This window comes from Clarias gariepinus, chromosome 14 (assembly GCF_024256425.1).
Source record: "Clarias gariepinus isolate MV-2021 ecotype Netherlands chromosome 14, CGAR_prim_01v2, whole genome shotgun sequence".
NCBI lineage: Eukaryota > Metazoa > Chordata > Actinopteri > Siluriformes > Clariidae > Clarias > Clarias gariepinus.
Genome location: NC_071113.1, coordinates 29,848,650 through 29,868,677, shown reverse-complemented (window position 1 = coordinate 29,868,677; position 20,028 = coordinate 29,848,650). Strand labels below are relative to the sequence as shown.

The following is a 20,028-nucleotide window of genomic DNA, read 5'->3' as shown; positions in this document are numbered from 1 at the left end:
CCTTCTTCCTTTTAGGCTTTCTTTTTTCTCACAGTGTTTATGTCTGTACAGATTTACTGACAGGTTGTATGTGATGATGAAGAGGATGAAACTGCAGTTGTAATTTTTTTTTTACCCACTTTTGCACATCAAAGAGTAAATTTATTTCTTTAATATATGTTTATATTGTCTAACACTCAGGACTCCCAATTTTTAATAAAAGTTTCTTATCTAACAGCAATGCTAATAAATTGTTCTTTATAAGGTGTACATTACTGCATTACTATTATAACTTTAAATCAAACAAGCAAACAAATGAATGAATTAATTGATCATTTGTTTAAGATGTTCCATATGTCTATTTGTAGAAATGGAGAAGTGTCAAGATTTGATCCTGCAGACAAATCAAAACAAATCATCTGTCCCCATCTTAATTAATCAGTCCCAAGACGCATAAACACATATACTGTACATACATGTCTATCTATCTATCTATCTATCTATCTATCTATCTATCTATCTAAACACACACATACCAGATATAGCTTTAAACATCATTTTATCTTATACCGTGTTTTATAAAAAGCTCCATCATGTACACTTGCAATGCTACTGTATACTCAGCCAAAACGTGGTATCCGTGCTATAAAAAAGTCTCACCTGTAGGTGAAACAGTGAATTTTCAGACAGGATCATATGACACTATTTTCCATAAGACTTAATGCTTCTTATCTACCGACCCATGCTTAGTGTTTTGTAAAAATACATACTCATTTATATTTTTGTCAGATAAAAAGAAAAACATTTGCTAAATACAATTTCATGCCCTTTTATGTCTGTAGTGTCCGTAACTTTTTTTAATTCAAATCTTTCAATCATCCTGTCATTTAGATTTTCTAAATAATCTTTTTTTCTAAATGATTGACATTCAGAAATCTAAATTTTGGGTGATTTAGATTTCACATGAAAAGACATAAACCTGAAAAAGTGTATTATTCTAACGTGCAAAATTGTTAAGATATTGCAACATGAATTTTATAAGGTTACAGACACTACAGAGTTTTTTATATACAGTAGATAGAGAGATAGATAGATAGAGAGAGAGAGAGAGAACTTTATAAATCCGAAGGGAAATTGTATAAATTTTTGTGGAATGCTTTAATTTAAGCAACAATGTTAACAGATTATATGCTTCTAGAAGCTTACATCAATTTTAGTATCAATACTTAATATAAATAATTAGCATTTTAAATGATTATTGTTTGAAGCGAGACAGTATAACACTAAAAATATAGCGCACATAAAAAATCATCTCTCTAAAACTGGTGAAGCAACTTGAAATTTTTAGGGAAGCGAGACGGTCACTTCCATGTTGCATAAAGTTGGTAGAAAGTATACATAAAAATAAATAAATCAGCACAGTTTCTGTGTTTTGGCCGACCGTAAGACCTGATTGAAGTGTATCGGTGTACGGTAGGTGTGACTCCTTGTGCCTTGTGACTGTATGATCTGATTGAGGACCGAGTGTGGAAACGCTGATGGACCATGATTCCTCGATCTTGACGCTCAGCTGGTTTGGTTTATTGACTGAAAGCTGTGCTTCTTTCTGCCGGTTGGACTTTTGCTTCTGGTTGCTGTGTAAACTGATGAAAAGTCCAAACATTAACAGTGATTAAAGTAACTAGTAAACTTATGGAACCTGATGCTTTAAGGGGACGGGCTTACGGCGGCATGGCATGTGCGCTGAAGTGAACCGCTCTGAGAGAAGAGTACGAGAGAAAGCTGGACACTCTGGAAGGACACTCATGAGTTCGATTAGTAATGACGTAATCACCGCATTGATCCTGTTGAGACGGAAAATGAGGGAATCCTGCAGAGCTGAAGGTACATTCAGGTGAAATAATGTCACTTTGGGTGCTTTTACCTGTCACTCTGCCTCTCTGCACCATCTCGGGAGTATGGATTGTGTAAGTGTCGAAAGATCCATTACTATTTACTGACATTTGATTAGATTTGCATTATTGTTTACAATTACAGTATAATTTCCTAACTTAAAGTTAGGTTCTAATATCATCTTATATTAAAAGTAATTTAAGTTATTAAAAAATACTGCATGTGTAATAATATCATTTGCTTTGAACGGTATGTTTGAAGTTTTACAAAGCAACATTGTGATCTAATTCATGAAATTAAATATACATTTAAAGCAAACTAAAGTAATATATAGAAAGTTAAACAACAAGAGTCCTTCACTCTCCAACCACAAGACTAAATATTAATAATAATAAAAATCATTATAATTATTATTAATATTAACAGCATTGTGTCCTGTTATAGAAAACTAATGAACAATCCCTATGAAGTACTTACAGTGTTTAATGTTCTACATCTACAACATTCAATTAAGCGTTCAAGTCAAACTGGGACTTTTGAGTGCTTTTGATTGAATAACAGAACACAGCTCTTAGAGTAAAAACCCCCTATTTATTTCTCTATATAATCTCCTGCTACACTAATGCACTTATCCCAGTTTTCTGTCTAAAACGCTGGCCTCCCAGGAACTCCTTTAATGATCAAAATTTCCAAACATGGCTTGGAGCGAGGTCAGGACTGTACGGGGGATGTGGCACCAACTCCCAGCTGAGTTCCTGTGCGAGTGGTGTTAGTGTATGAGTGTTTGTACAGTTCACACAGACTTCTTTAAGTTGGTGACAAGTTATCCATCGATTTTCAGTGATCAGGTGAATGTTTAGTGGGCTCTGAGCCACCTCGACCGGCACTGTTGTTCATGGACATACGGCCTTCTTTAAAACGTTCGCAATATTCAAATGTTTTACTGTAGCTAAGAGTCTCTTCATTGATTTATTGAAGTCCATAATTGATAAATGAATATTCTTTAAGAAAAAGGAAATTTTACCATATCACTATTTCCTATTTTTGGTAAATTGCACATTTGTATTTATTTATTTTATTAATTAAGTGTTTATTATTCGTAGAATCTTGAAGGGTGCTCTTACAGTAATAAAAAAATGTAATGTGTACTCTTATGTGCACTACAATGTGAAGAAATGTCCTCTAGTCTATCTAGTGTATAGTTACTGTGGATAACAGCACGAGTTCCATGTTGTAGTGTTTTCTGTTAAAAAAAAAAAAAAAAAAAAATCATAAAAACATATCTTCTGTATCAACCAAAAAGAGTTAAATAAAAATCAGTTCAGGTTTATAGGTGACATCTTAACCTCATTTCTGCTTTTTAGTAGGACAACAAACAGTCAGGTCCATAAGTATATGGACAGCCATATAGTTTTTGTATTTTTGCCCTCTGCACACAATGTGTTAAAAATGAAGCAATTAGGATGCAACTGAAGTGTAAACACAAGTTCCACCAGTTTCACAGGCTCAGAAGTAAGTTCCATTACCTGCTGTGGCTTGTTTGTTTGGTATTTCATGAGAAATGAAGGAGATAAAAGGTCTGAAGTTCACTACAAGTGTTGAATTTGGATTTGGTAGCTGTTCATCTGCCCATCAAGCTGTCGTCAGCTGTATACACATCCATCCATCACCCATTCATCTCTCATTAATTAATTTATTCATGAATTCAACAGAAAACCATTTCCATCCATCCACTCATAAATTCAGGATTATACCCATCCATTCATCCATCTATTCACTGAACTTTTCACCAATTATTTACAAATCTAATAGTACTGTATATCCATCATTCCACTTATCCATCCATCCATCCATCCAGCATTCCATGAATTCAAAAGTATCTGTTCATCCATCTAGTCATTCATCTATTCAGCAACTTCTTCACCCATCATTCATAAATTCCATCATTCATTCAAAAAATATTTTGTTCTTTTCTCCCTTCGGTTAAAGACCTTATTTTTTTATTATTTATTGCAAATCCAATGTGGTGGTGTACAGAGGCATAAACACACTAAGTAAATAAAAAAAAACTTTGTAAGTCTTTTATTTTAGTTATACCTGAATGTGGAAATAGCTTAAAATAAATGACTGACTGTGAAAGTTCAGCTGTAGGCTGGCATCGTTGTCTGCTAAGGTTGTTAATATCACACTAGATCAAATACAACAACATTCAATGTCCTTTATCCCAACAGCTCTGAGACAGGAAGAGTGGAGTAAAAACGTAGAGTTACTATTTAAACCTAAAGTTTAGGCCAAAAATATCTCTTACTTATTGCCCAAGAATAGACGTCTTCACTCGACCCACTGTTTGGATTTTTTTTCTTAATGCTTTACTGGATGTCTATGAATTTATATTCCACTGTTTTTCTTATTGTTACATTTTATCTGACTTTCTTTCTGTTTGTACAAATTGTACCCTGGCGTTCGGCCTCCAGCTCTATACATATTGTCTAAGGGTAGCACCTTTACTTTTAACACTACACTAAATCATCGTCATTCACACAGTTGGCAGAGCCAATTGTACACTGAAGTATTTGTGGTAAGGCTTTGTAAACTTGCTAAGGCACAAATGCAAAAATGAGGGCCGTTTAAGTCAAAACAGGACTTTTGACTGTCAATTGGTATTGCACCTTCATCTATCAAAAATTTCTCCACAAGTCCCAGTTTGACTTGAACACCCCTCATAGTCTATTACGTTGAAGTTATCATCTGTTCATTGATGAAGATTTACTGTATGTGCAAAATCTGTTAATGACAATCACGGTCCTAAAGCTACTCTAGCAATTGTTGCGCTTGAATCAGTTGGCTGTCCATGTGACACCAATCAAACTTCACACACTAACCACACCCTGGCTACTTAATTTCAGTTGGAAGAACTCAGGAATAATGCACAAACATAATTTTGCGTATTAATTGTAGAAACCTCCTGCAAATCCATGGACTCGAACCTCAATCCAAAGGTCATAAACACAACTACTTACCGTCTGTCATTTCTTTCCTTCTGTTTTATTTCTCCCCCACAGATATGCCATGGCAGTGTATAACCAGCACGTCTGCCCTATAAACAACTGGTAAAGTTAATGACTTTAACATAATTTGCTGGTATAAATCATGTTTGTATTTTATTTGATAAAATAAAATATAGCAAAACTGTGACTATCTTTATGGGATGTAGTGTATATCGACACAGTGTGACCCAATAGTGAGACACCATTCAGACGTTTCTGTAAGCTATTATACGTGACTGCTGTATTCTCTTACAAACTGAACTCTACTATTTCAAGCTGACCTTTGACTTGTCTCACATGATTGCCGTTGCGATTATTGATGTGACAAGGAGGCGATAAGAACCGGATGAAAGTCTGTTATGTGTTTGTGCTGGATTGTGGAGAAGAACGAACATTTTGTATTGCCTGTAAACTAGTGGCTTGATTGTTAGCTTTATTAGACAGCTCTTTGCGTGACAGTTTGCTAGCATAGTTAGCATGTTTGGCACAAAAAAAGTAACAGTCCACTCTTTGTTAAACTTTATTCAAATTTTTCTTTATTCTTTTTTTTTTATACTCAGCAAAAAAAGAAACGTCCCTTTTTCAGGACTGTGTATTTCAACAATAATGTTGTAAAAATCCAAATAACTTTACAGATCTTCATTGTAAAGGGTTTAAACAATGTTTTCCATGCATGTTCAATTAACCATAATCAATTAATTAACATGCACCTGTGGAATGGTCGTTAAGACCTTAACAGCTTACAGAAAGTAGGCATTTAAGGTCCTAAAAACGCAGGACACTAAAGAGAGTCGTCTACCGACTGTAAAAAAACACCCAAAGAAAGATGCCCAGGGTCCCTGCTCATCTGCGTAAACGTGCATTAGGCATGCTGCAGGGAGGCATGAGGACTGCTGATGTGGCTAGGGCGATAAATTGCCATGTCCGCACCGTGAGACGCCTAAGACGGCGCTACAGGGAGACGGGAAGGACAGCTGATCATCCTCGCAGTGGAAGACCACGTGTAACAACACCTGCACAGGATTGGTACATCCGAACATCACACCTGCGTGACAGGTACAGGATGGCCACAACAACTGCCCGAGTCACACCAGCAACACACAATCCCTCCATCAGTGCTCAGACTGTCCGCAATAGGCAGTCCATGAGGAGGAGATGCACTGCAGTACTTCAAGCAGCTGGTGGCCACCAGATACTGACTGGTACTTTTGATTTTGAGCCTCGCTTCATTCAGGGACACATTGGGAAACATTTTTAATTTATGTCTTATGGTGTTGACTCTTTTAGTGTTCATACAAATATTTACACATTAAGTTTACTGAAAGTAAAACCAGTTGAAAGTCAGAGGACGTTTCTTTTTTTCCTGAGTATATATATGCATACAAACAAATAATTGTATATGAATAATAAGTATTGCTAACCAAAAAAAAGTTACAGTTTTAAATGACAGTGATATAAGAAAAGTTACATTTTTATATAAATTATCGTAACAATCTAAAGGATGAAAAAACCCTAACAAGGCACAGGTGTGCTACGTGCAAGTGGAAAGTCTGAACTTGGAATTATACACTTTTCAAGCTTGGTCTGTTTAATGCTACATTTAGTAGGAACTTGGAATTTTATAACACAAAACCTAGTCTAAGACTTTAGACCGCATATTTTAAATATAACCTCGATTATTATATTTTATAAATAAATATTCACTATCAGTGCAATCTTGAAATGACATCACTGCACCTCAGTCATAGCTCTAGGAAAACTCTCCTCTTAATCAGACGCTGGATGTTTCTCAGTTCCCACATAGTTATGAATGCTTTATAAGCTACAAAGTGGATTTAATAAATAAATAAATACAAATTTAATAAAATTAAAAAAGCTTCATTACAGAGTTGACACATCAACAGAGAGAACAGCTATGTTCACATGACATCACTTGGTGCCTTCTGTAATTGAGCGGAGCTTTCCATCTTTCTGAATTGAGAGGTCTTTCTTTTGTTTTCGACAGGTGGAGGTCAGAAATATCGAAATATGCACTTTTGACAAACACAGCAGTAGTTACTAGAAAGGCCACAGGAAACTTAGACCATATAAGGAAAACGAGGGAAACAAATGGGAAGAGTGTGTGAGGGGCAACGAGGACAGAATCAGAGCAGACGTGACAAGCAAGCAGGCACGAGTCAGCTGTCAATAATTAATATTGATCAGGAGACCTGGGTCAGTCAGTGCAGGGGGTCTGGGGGCAAAACGTCTTATTCTAGCATTCATGATCAGTTCATCGCTCAGCTGAAATTCTGGCCCTGCTGTTGTGAATAATCTTCATATTCTATTCAGTACAGGTTTGCTCAATGATGAGATGACATCAAAGGGAATTTTTTTTTAAATACTCTGCGTTACAAATGTATAACGGAGTATTAGGGCCAATATGACAGCGATTGTTTTTAAGAGTTGGAAAGAAAGGGGCAGGGAATTTCTGAGTTTAAAACAGAGTTTTGTGTATAAAACTCAAAAATCTGTGGGGGTTTTTTCTCTCAAGAAAGGAAACCAGATATACACTTTGCAAGGTTGGGCAGACCTCACTTGTTTTGCATTATGTTTAAAGTGGAAGATCTAATCAAACTTAAAAAGTGTATATGCGGTGTCCTTCCATGATTGAAAAATACCCCACAGATTTTTGAGTTTTTAACACAAAACTTTCAATTTTTTTTCCCCAAACTTTCGAGATTTTTCTTTAAACTTTTGTGGTTTTTTTTTTTCAAAACTTTAGTTTTTTCCTTGAAAATATTTTTTTTTTTTCCTGAAAAAGTCGACTTACAACTTTTGAGCTTTAAACACAAAAATTCCCTGTGTGTGTGTGTGTGTGTGTGTGTGTGATACAGGGTGTATAACTCGTCCTGTGAGGAGCCTCTGGTGATGCAGAGTGGACAGTTTCGCTGCTGCACTCTGGATAACATCCCTCTCATCAGGTAACTTTCTACTTATTCAAAATAAAGTATACAGTAATATCGATATAACTTAACATCATCAAACAACATAAAAAAAATAACCAAACACCATAGAAAAATAAATAAATGAATAAATGAATAGCTTCTAGACTATAAACAAAACTTGTTATCCACCTCATGACTTTAGTTAAAGCATTAATATTTTTACAAAATTATAAGTTATTATTGTAATCGTTATTATTTACATAATTAGAGTTTGTAGCTTAAATCTATTTAAATATTTATTAGTTCTTTTTAACTAATAAATGTATTACACTGCATTCTGTTTTTTTTATTATAATAAACATCACTTGGTTTCCACTCTAAATAAATGTATCTTTGAAGTAGCAAACATAAGTGAATTAAATATTTTTTTATAAATCAAGTCAGTTTGTTTTTTGATCGCATTTTGTTTCTCTTATTAAATCTCTAATGTTTAAAGAGCTGAAGCTGAGCGATGTGTGTGTAGAGTGGAAAACTCAAGGCTTGTACAGTATAAACACAAACTGCCACTACAGACTACATAAAATGATTTCCTCATGCACACGACCATAAGTGAAATGTTTTTTTCATCGCACTTTTAATGTGCAGCATGAGTGCTAATCTTGGGACAAATATGGTTTTTATTACATCGGCATTTTTATTTTAAAAAAAGTGAACTACATCAGTTTGAGCCGTGATTAGGAGTAAATTTACTCTCTCTCTCTCTCTCTCTCTCTCTCTCTGTACAGTAAGTGTGGTGTGTTTCCTCCAGAGAGTTGCTGGTTTAGTCTCCTCTGCAGTATCGGATCCTTCATGAGTGAGTGATAGTGTATTGAACTTTTGAAGTTGATTTCCATCCACTCGTTATCCACTTTATTAGGAACACCTGCACATTTATTTTAATTCATCCAATTATCTAATCAGCTCATCATGTAGCTACAACAGAATGCATCAAATAATGTGGATCCAAGTGAGTTATTGTGTTCCAGTCATGCTGACTTATGTATGTGTGTGTGTGTGTGGGTGGGTGTGTTTGTGTGTGTGTGTGTGTGTGTGCGGGTAGTCATGCTGATCGGTCTGATCCGCTACGCCCAGGTGTTGGAGCAGCAGAAGCAGGACAGTGTGTTGAACATGATGGGGCTCTGCTCAGGCTGGCTCTGTGCTGCAGGACTCAGCATGGTGGGAAACTTCCAGGTACGGAAGCTTTAAAGGGACATTTTTTAATCACTGGGGCTAGTGGGGCGGGATGAGTTTCACCTTGGAGGAATATCACTCATATCAGTATAGATGGGTTTATCTGTCTTTTAATTAATCCAGCTGTTTTCACCTTCTTTTGCATCTGGGAAATGTTTTCTGTCTGTCTGTCTGGTCATTTACCTGTCTGTCTGTCTGTCTGTCTGGTTATCCACCTGTCTGTCTGTTTGGTTATCCACCTGTCTGTTTGTCTGTCTGGTCATTTACCTGTCTGTCTGTCTGTCTGTCTGTCTGCCTGTCTGTCTGGTTATCCACCTGTCTGTCTCTTTGTCTGTCTGTCTGTCTGGTCACTACCTGTCTGCCTGTCTGTTTGTCTGGTTATCCACCTGTCTGTTTGTCTCTGGGGGGAAGCTAGAAACCCCACCGTGACCCAGGTTCGGGTCCAAGCGTAATTATTAGCATAGTATCAGTGGTATGAGCATTTCAGAGACATGTTTCAGTTGAGAAATATAAATATATATTGATTTAACATTGTATTTGCAGCATTGTACTGTATAGAGATCATTGACGTTATCCCATTAATGATATCCCAGTGACTTATAGTCAATGTGGGGAATACTTACTTAAAAAAAAAAAACAAAAAAAAACAATGGTGTTCCAAAACAAATGTTGCCAACATTTTGACAAGCAGAAATTATTAGCAGAAGACTAAAACTACTGAGTTTTGTGTGTGTGTGTGTGTGTGTGTGTGTGTGTGTGTGTGTGTGTGTGTGTGTGTGTGTGTTGCAGGTAGACTTTGCTAAGGTGGTACACTACGTGGGAGTGATTCTGGCTTTCCCAACCAGTTTGCTGTTCGTGTGTGTGCAGACAATTGTGACTTACCGTCTGGCAAAAACGTGCACACACTGCCGAACCGCCCACCTCCGACTCATCCTCAGTCTGCTCGCCCTGATCCAACTTCTTCTCTGTATCCTTTACTAACAACAGAGAGAGAGAAAGAGAGAGAGAGACAGAAAGTCTCCTCTGAATAATGTGTATCATGACTCACCTTCTAGTTCTAGTTAAAGCTTCGTTTTTTAGGATACACAGCTGATCTATAGTCCTTAACCCCTCTGTGTGCGCCAGGTGCCGTGTTCTTCCTGCAGGACAGCTTCACTCTGCAGCACGCCGCCGCTGTGTGTGAGTGGCTCTTCGTCATCACCGTGCTGCTTTTCTACGCCACGTTTGTTATGGAGTTTTGCTCGGTGTCTGAAAACACTTTGGTGGTTCTGATCCAAAGAGGGAAGCTCCAGGGTCTTTCTCAAAACCAGTGTAAGGAAGAGAAAGCTTGATCGGTTAGTCGGTTTTAGGACTCGGATTAATAAATCAGTGAGGGATGAAGGTTAATGAATAAATACTCTGTGACTGTATGGATCAGCTGTTTCTGTTCAAACATCTTCAAATGGACTACACAAGCCTTGGCTCTATGATGAAGTGCGAGATTCCTTCTAATGAAAGCACTGAAAGGAACAAGGTGCGATTCTTTATATTTAATACACAGTACAATGTTATGTATCATATTCTTTACGCAATTTTTTTGTGTGTAAAATCTTTTATGAACAATAAATGTGTATTGCTGTATCCTGGGAAAGTCTGTTTAGTATTTCTGCCTATAACAAACGTTACACATCTTTAGTAAACTGTCAATTTACACCAATCAATCAAGGGCCACCAAGGATTACCACCCATGCATGTTGGGAACAAAGTCCACTCTTACCGGAGAAAGGTCCATGAAGACATGGTGTGTTAAGTTTGGAGTGTATCCTACACAGAGCCCTGACTGAACTGAACTCCACCGAAGCATCAGCTTTGGGATAAACTGGATAAACTGGGACAGACTTCCCAGGAGACTGTGGGAATAAATTTAAATCGGGATGTTTACCAAGCTCAACGATGGTGTTTGTCTGGTGTCCTCATACTTAAGTCGTTAAGCCACTCAGCCCCTTTTCCATGGTGTTTTACATCATTTGTGTTTTAATAATGCAGTACATCTCACATTCCCAGTAAAACTCACAGCTTCTTACTAACATACATCCATTGCATGTCCATTTTTGTATTTTTTAATAAAAAGTCAAAGTGTTTAGAAAATGATTCGCAGAAGTCAGATATAAGCCCGGAATCATCTGTTTTAGACTCATTACATTTTAATTGATAAATAGAATTGATTTTTAGAGTCATGCTTACTTTGGAAAAATTAGAGGAAGTTTGTTCTCCATGAATTGTGAGATCTGAAAAGGCATCTCCTGCCTTCATTTTATATATTTCATTTAAATCTTCTTGCATTTCCAGTGAACCCTGTTCTGTAAAGATGTCAGATGAGCACTGATATAAGATGCAGATGCTTACTTATAATATTTAGTTTTTCTCATTTCCCAGGTTTATCCACCAGATATGAAATCAGTATTTAAGTAAAATGATATATATTTTTCCTAATGTAGTTAAGTGGGACAATCACTTCATCTTTAATTAAGCGAGTTGTTCATCTTTCAGTAATTGTTGCCTTTTACTGCTGCAGCTGATGTGTGGAGGGAAGAAGTGAATAGAACTGGGAATAACTTTATGGTCACTAAAGGGGATGGAAGATTATTCACTGACGGACTGATTCATTTTTAGGCTCATATTCATTTATTTACTGTTTGTTTTTGGGAAGCAGACACAAGTCTAGGCGACATGGACGTGGACTTTCTTACAGCGCGCGACAACGCCATTGGTGTGACGTCACTAACGCGCCGCTGCAGGAACTTCCGGTGTTTGGGCCGAAAGTGTTGCTTTTGTTCCTGACGGAGGATTAGTCGTGTTGCACGGTTACCATGGTAACGGAAAACACTCACTGGAACAGAAAGAGAGACGCGAACAGTTTTATAAAAATATATTTATATGTGTTTCCACAGCAGGTAAAAACTTTTACATGTTTTTAAATTATTACTCCAAATATCTCACATTTTTAACATAACAAGTGAGTGAATATACAGGAGGTCAGACTGGTGGGGTTCAGCTCAATTACTGTACATCTAATAACGTCAAGTTATATCATGTCTAATCATATTGTTAAATATATTTATAGTCTTTATTAATAATGTTTCTAGCATCTGGGGACCAAAATACATTATATATATGCTTGGCTGTTTGTTTGTTTGTTTGTTTGTTTGTTTGTTTGTCAGTTTGTTTATTCGATTCAATTCAACTTTATTTTTTATAGCGCTTTTAATCTGTCAGTTTGTCTCACAGGCTGTCTCTGTGTTAGTTTTTTTGTTTGTCTGTTTGTTTGTTTGTTTATTTGTTTGTTTGTTCAGTTACTTAGTTATTTACCCTCAATAACCAAGTGGCACAGATACAGTACGTGTCTGGCAAATTGAACAAAAATTGCTTACATAAAAAGCCTTGCTGGTGTGTGTGTGTGTGTGTGTGTGCGTGTGTCTGTGTCTGTGTGTGTCAACGGCGAGGCTTTAGACTTATGATATGTCAGGTAAAACGAAAAAGTTATCATTACTTTTATAACATGTAAATTTTTACCACTACTGGAATATGGGAATGAATGATGCTGCAAAAATGTAAAACTCTCAAAATGATCTTGTTATTATTATTTATTCACAGAAACAAACAAAAACAACAATAAAAACACATGATCACGTGTATCTGTGCTCCTTCTTTACATATGTAACCCATTATCTCATTTTTTGCTCAGTCATGTTAGTGTAGTCGGTTAAAATAAATTAAAATTAAGTTGATCTTATTGCCTATTTTGTGCTGGATACATAACTATATTGCAAAATCCTTATGAAAAAACAACAAAACAAATAAAGGCTAAAATTCTCTGAGTTTTAAGGGCTACCTTCAAATTCAAATTTCTAATTTTATTTGTCACATACACAGTCATACACAGTACGATATGCGGTGAAATGCTTTTTCGACTGCCAGTGACCTTAAAATAAAAGCTTAAACATAAGAAATAAATATAAATAAAGGAACGTTAGAAAATAAAGTTAACTGGTAAAATATACTGTACAAATAAAAAAATAGATATATTGCAATAAAGGAAATATGGTAGAAAGTGAAATTAACTAGTAAAATATACTGTGCAAAATAAAATAAAATAAAATATACTGTACAAATAAGAACAAAATATCAATAGATATAATATAGAAATATAAAAGAAGAAAATAGAAATTTGTCCAAATCAGAAATGAAGAAGGTATACCTTTACCTATATTTATTAATAATTAGTTTGCAAACTTGCCTTCTTATTTACTTTCCTATTACTTACATATATATTTTTCTCAATTTATTTAAATGTTTGCTTACTTACATACCTGCTTATTTTTTGTATTTACTTATACATTTACTTATGTACTGATATTGTTATTTATTTTCTTGTTTGTCTGCTCACTTATTTACTTTCTTACTAACATACTAGCAAAGTAACATGTTTATTTATTTGCTTGTTTTTTATTGATTTACTTTTTCACGTGTTTTAATTTACTTGTTTCATTTATCAGTTATTTAAAATTAATATCAATATTAATTACATTTATTATTTATTATATGGAAATTTACCTCTCCTGCTTGTTGTGGGTGTTTTTCTTCTTTTACAGAATGTACATTTAAAACATATAAGCAACCTGAACCAATGTGTGTGTGTGTGTGTGTGTGTGTGTGTGTGTGTGTGTAGATCTTCCTGTCAGGATGGACTCTGAGTACCTGAAAACGAATTTGGGTAAATGCTTGGTGGAGGCTCTGGCAGAAGTCGTGGAGCAGAGACCTATGGATCCCATCGAGTTTCTCGCTCATTACCTTTACAAACACAAAGAAAACACGGAGTACGCCGAAAAGGTCAGGCGGATCAAGTTTACATCCATATGTCTGCTTTTACACCATTAATAGACCAACCATACTCCACACAATAAGTTCATTTAAATCTAAATGGTGCATGGGTTTTATTATTTCATGGGCTTAGAGTGTCATAAAGCATAGAGGGCGCTGTTTTAATGGGTGCGAAACATACAACTCACAGGCCACGACCAGCCTGAAAAAAGATTCTACAACCAAGGTGACTTTAACAGAATTGAAAGAAGACACTGCTAGTCTCTGTTGTACCACTAGGGGCAGAAGAGAGCAATAAACTCAGAGCCTTGAATTTCATGATGACTTTCGTCTTTGCGTTTGTTCAGAAAGCTGCATATGAAAAGCAGGTGCAGGAGGAGGTGCAGCGAGCCAAAGAGGAGGCCGAGCATCAGAAACAGCTGAAGGAGGAGGAGGAGAAAATACAAGCTGCACAGGAGGTGAGAGATGAAAGGAGGATGAGAGGTTCAGATTAAAGGAAACCCAGGTGGTAGTGAGGGTGTTGAGGGTGATGGCTATGCCGATGGTGAGGGTAACGATGATGGTGAGGGTTGTAGTGGAGAAGGTTATGGTGGTGGCGATTGTGGTGGTGATAGTGGGAGTAGTAATGATGGCATTGGTTGTTGCGGTGGTGATGGGACAATAGTGGTGGTGGTAGGTGTTGAGATAATAGTTATGGTGAGGGTCAGGGTAGTAATGATGGTGAAAGTGGTGGGGTAGGGGTGATGCCGTTGGTGAAAGTGTTTTTATTAATGAGTGATAATGCAGGTGGTGAACGTGGTGATAATGATAGTCTTTGTGGTAGGAGTCATGTAGATGGTAAGGGTGGGGACAGTAATGGTGATGGTGCTGTTGATGGTGATAATGATGGTGGTGGTTGGGTTGGGGTTGCTGGTGATGGTAGTGGTTGTAGGGATGGGGATGATGGAGGTAGTGGTAGTGATGGTGGTGGTGGGCATAAGATTGGGGGTGATGGTGATTGTGGTGGTGTTGGTGATAGGACTGGGGATGATGGTGGTGGAGAGGGGGTTGGAGGTTATGGTGGTGGTGATGGTTATGGTCATAGTGGTGATGTTTCCTTCTTTTCACTTCACAAGACAGTGCTTCTCTTAAATTTGACTTTTTACATTACAACAGATTTAGCTCTGTCTCCACAAAAGATTTTTTATTTTACTCTGTAAGTCTAAATCATACCTTCCGTAATGAAGGTTTTTATTTATGCTCAAATCAACGCTCTCTCTGGATTTTCATCTCCATAAATTTAGCAACAAGCTAAATCTGAAGCAGTAGAACCTGCAGAGAACCTTCAAGAACCTCCTGTGCAGCCTGAGGCAGATGTGCCACCCGAAGCTGATACAACGCCAGAGGCACAAGATGAAGAGGTGAGGCCACTAAAGTGTATCACTGATCAAGAACGTTGATAAAAACACACAAAACAAATGAAAAATGTGACATACAAATTGGTATTTCATTGAGGATCAGAGTTGTAATCAAGATTTACATAAATCCTGTATATTTTTAAGACTCTGCTGCCCCCCGGTGGCTCGGAGACCAGAAGTCTAACGTTTAGTGTACCGCTTATGGTGTACAGTAGGTACCATTTTGAACAACGTGAGACTATTTAATATTTGCATGTAACTGCATAAAACTGCAGGTTATGTCAGAACCGAAACAACATACTGATACTGTACGTTGTTTTTTAGCTACATTAACCCTGTAGCCCCGGTGCAAAACTAAAAGTTAATAAAGAATCTCTGTAGACCACATGTAAAAAGTTAAAGGAACATTGCATCATCCATTATCCCTTCTTCTTCTCTTAATATTTTTACACCAACACGTCATAATGAGGCATCAGTTTAAGGTAAAAAAAAGTCCTTAGAGGATGTAATAACGTTTTTGAAAATTGTAAAAGAGAAATAAAAAAGCTGCTTGTGTGTTCACCTCCAGGATGTAAAGACAGATATAGAGAGTGCGCCCTCTAGAGATGCAAATAAGGACACAACAGAGGAACCAGAGAACGAGCCGACTGAGCAGGTCAGTACATAAACCAGGAAAAGATGATTGTGAATGATCCTAAGATTATGCCTTTTTTTTTTTACATCCATATTATTATTATTATTATTGAAGGATACAGAAGACGTGAAACCTCCAGAGGTGGACAGTACAGCTGCAGACAGCACAGTCGACACACCAAAAGATCCTGAAGAATCAGTGACAGTCGACACACCAAAAGATCCTGAAGAATCAGTGACAGACGACACACCAAAAGATCCTGAAGAATCCGGGAGCGAGGCGCAACCGAGTGAAAGTCAAGCAGAAGAGGAGGTGAGGACAGAAGACCTCAGTTTGTAAACATGACAGCTGAGTTTGGCTTTACTATAGCATTGACAGATGCATCAAGAAGGATCAACACTTTTGAGTGATGAACAGGTCCAAACCTCAAAATGTAGAAGTTTAGATCTTAGAGAGTGACTTCACAAATCCTTAGTAAGACCCAACCAAGTGAAAGTTAAGCAGAGGAAGAAGTGAGGACAGTATCGTGGCTCAGTAATACTGGATCTGTAGGCACATGCCTCTAAGAAACATAAAGCCAGCTCGTGCTGTGTCACAGGGGGGTATAGAGCGCCCTCTTCTGCATACATGCTTACATGTGAATGCTTTTCTAGTGTGGCCTTTTAACCACAGTTTGCACCTCAAATAGCGCATGAGGTGTACGCGATGAGCTACAGCCAACAAACCCAAACACTGTTTATGAGAGGTGTTAAAGAAAACTGCAAACTGTGGCTCAATCACTGCTTGAACGTCATCACAAGTAGATTTTGTAGAAGGGTTTTAGTGAGTAGAAATGTACCTTATGTTATCGGATACAACATGGTATCGGTGCTAAAAAGTCTCGTCTAAGTGAAAAATATTTAATATTTATATTTAATATTTATATTTTTATCAGATAAAAAGTAACACATTTGCCTAACACAATTTCTTACACTTTTATGTAGTGTCCATAATTTTTTCAAATTCAGATCTTTTAATGATCTTAATTGTAATTCAGATGAATTTAGATTTCACATGAAAATGCCATATTGTTGAGATATTGCAACATGATTTTAACATGGTTACGGACACTACAGATTTTTGCTTTTTAAACTTTTAAAATAAAAACAGAATGCTTTCATTTAAACAGCAGTTTTTAAAGCTCATATGCTCCTAGAAGCTTACACCAATTTTAGTATCAATACCCATAAATAAATATCAATAGTTTGCACTTTAAATGATTATTGTTTGAAGCGAGACAGTATAGCGCTGAAAAATGCCATCTTTGGGACACATATGAAATCATCTCTCCGAAACGGCTGAAGCAACTAAAAGGTTTTAGGGAAGTGAGATCGGTCACTTTCATGTTGCATAAACTTCAGAAGTCACTTCTTTGGCCACACACATTTTCTATATTATATTGTATAACATAAAAACGTTTAATCAGCATTGCTACTGTGTTTTGGGCATATGTGAACGAAGCTAATCTGACAGACTGTTAAACCAACCAGTGGAGTTTAGTTTCATGTTTGCGCCCCTCATCGACCACCAGCATCACATCAGCCACATCAGCATCGACTAGCAAACAAAAACGCTCCTCATTCTCACTACAAGTGTTGACTAAATGACTAGAGATGACAGATAAAGCAGGAAGAGAAGAATTAAACCTGTAAGATTCAGGTGGATGATATTCTCCAGATGTAGATGGTTCATACAGTCTCCATAAATGCTGAAGAATCAGTGAGTAAAACACTGCTAAGCAAAAGATTAGCAGAAGAAAAGGTGAGGATAGAAGACAGATGATTTTCTCTGGGTGTTCTGTGTAGAATTGTGTTCTGTGTAGAATTACAATTCTAAACACTTGATAGAATTGGCAAAAGATAGCAGGAGGAAGAAAAAAATATGCGATATGAAGCAAGGAGATGTAGATATTGGAATTTTAAAAGCTTTTTTTTTCCACACAATTGATGTCACTTTCTGTAGCAGGCAGGCGATGATGGATCTCTGCCTCCTGCCCAAACAGCAGAGGAAGAAACGGCCAGTTCAGAACCTCCTCTCACGCTGCAGGTGATACTTTTATTCTCAGCCTCTAACATCACGGACAGACACTAAATTAATAGAGAATTAAATTATTACATGCAGACAGAATCAGACAGACAGAATGGAATGATGAGGCCTACTGTATAATACTGTAGTTCATTTTGCTCTTTTCTGAAACAGGACGACACCGAGGCCACAGACACCGACGTGGCTGAAGACCAAACAGAAGCTCCGGTGGAGAGCGATGCTGCCAAACCAGAAGAACTCGAAACCCTCACCGACCCAAGCACGCCCAAGGACACGGTGACGTTTCCCGCTTCTTTCTGTGTCACCTAATACAGGATATCCCATTATAGATCATTACTGAGTTTCACTAAAGCTTTATGTGAGATGAAAATAGAGACAATATCCTGAACAAAGTCTAACGGAGGAAGTGTTTCTAATGACAATGAACCAAACACTAACAAAATGATTGTTCTTATTGCAGGAGGAGGATAAAGAAGAGTGACGATGAGCCATATCCTGTTTAAATATGCCTTATACTGTGTATATGCTTCATAATTCATTGTATAGTATATTTTAATGTCTGTTTAAATGGTAAGTATAGGAACAAAATAAAGCATAGGAACAAAATACATAAAGTTTCTGATTTAATACAAGAGATTTGTGATTAAAAAAATCATTTGTACCATAAATATTTTATGGTAGTTTTTAAACTACTTACATCTTTAAAATGAAAGGCTTTTTATTTATTTATTAAGTGTAAATTAAGCCCACATGCAGTACCTTGACTATAAGTTATATTTATCAATATGGTGCCACTTTTCTTACTTTTTCTTTTTCATATAAGGAATATTGTATATTAGTTAAATGAAAATGAATCTTAGTTAAATGAACATTAATGCAATTTTACCTTAAATAGTTTAACTATGTAAAAAATGTCATGTGACTGGGTATCTTATCCTCTTTATAGTCCACAGAAGAAATCCCGAGCACCTGATATAACATACAACACTAAAAAGTGATAAAGTACGTACAAGAGCTGGTTACTAACTACTAAAACTAAAGCGAATAAAGCATGTAGATATAAAAACAGACAGCTCTTGGATTATGTAAATGGAACAGATTTTGAGGTCAGGTCAGTATGAGCGAGATACATTCCTGTTCTGTGTCCCATAACATCGTTCCAGTTCGTTCATTAAAGTGTTTTTAGGGGTTGTTGGATCTGGATTTATGCTGATAACATTGTTGTGGGTTTGCAAGAGACTTGTTCGTGTGTAACCGAGAGAGAGAGAGAGAGAGAGAGAGATGTGACACCTGACTTATCAGTGAGTTATGGAAGATAAGGTCAGTTTAGTGTGCCCAAGTTAATCTTACACACACACACACTTACACACACACAAATGCAAACCCACACCCTGAAAGAAAATGCTGAATTGTGCAACACAATGTCGACAAGTTACCAAACTGCCCAAGAATCTGACCCTCCCTGATCCCGCTGCCTTTAGAGACAAAAACAATGGACTGAGATGAGATATAAAATATTAATATGATTAATTAAAAATAGTTATTTTTTTAAAAATTTATAGTTAAAATTATACCCACAGTGTATAATGAGGTCTCTACATTAAAGAACAAATAATACATAAAGAAAGGATTCAATTTTATTCATTACAAAAACATAAACTACAGTAATTACAACTACTGATGCTACTATTATTACTACCACTACTACTACTATTAATTATTAATATATAATATAATATGTTCTACTACAATGAGAAAAATCACTACTAATATTAAGACTATAATAAAACTACTTTTAGTAAGACTACTCCTAGGACTAAAAAAAACCCAACTACAATAACTGCAACTACTACGACAGCTACACTACTATACTACAACTACAACTGTACAACTCATATCACTGCTGACTCTCTCACTCATCCTCTATACCACTTCCTGTACAGGGCCTGGAGCCTGTCTAAGGCACTCAGGGCACA

General features: G+C 36.6%; 2 protein-coding genes across 3 annotated transcripts; both read left to right on the top strand.

Moving 5' to 3' along the window:
- Positions 1–1,787: 1,787 nt before the first annotated feature.
- LOC128541524 (transmembrane protein 150A-like) lies at positions 1,788–10,639 on the top strand. Of its 2 annotated transcripts, XM_053511988.1 has the most exons (7): positions 1,788–1,946; positions 4,935–4,982; positions 7,796–7,882; positions 8,632–8,699; positions 8,946–9,076; positions 9,866–10,043; positions 10,202–10,639. In XM_053511988.1, the coding sequence occupies exons 1-7, from the start codon at positions 1,882–1,884 to the stop codon at positions 10,405–10,407; spliced, it is 783 nt and encodes a 260-aa protein (XP_053367963.1). In that variant the 5' UTR covers positions 1,788–1,881; the 3' UTR covers positions 10,408–10,639. The 2 variants fall into 2 exon arrangements, with proteins under 2 accessions (XP_053367963.1, XP_053367964.1); XM_053511989.1 differs by lacking the exon at positions 4,935–4,982.
- A 1,301-nt stretch (positions 10,640–11,940) lies between these two features.
- dydc2 (DPY30 domain containing 2) lies at positions 11,941–18,645 on the top strand. The gene is made up of 9 exons (XM_053510851.1): positions 11,941–12,009; positions 13,785–13,945; positions 14,284–14,394; positions 15,220–15,336; positions 15,902–15,988; positions 16,082–16,279; positions 17,969–18,052; positions 18,206–18,328; positions 18,513–18,645. Exons 2-9 carry the CDS (start codon positions 13,799–13,801, stop codon positions 18,531–18,533), a joined length of 888 nt encoding a protein of 295 aa, XP_053366826.1. The 5' UTR covers positions 11,941–12,009; positions 13,785–13,798; the 3' UTR covers positions 18,534–18,645.
- Positions 18,646–20,028: the final 1,383 nt, after the last annotated feature.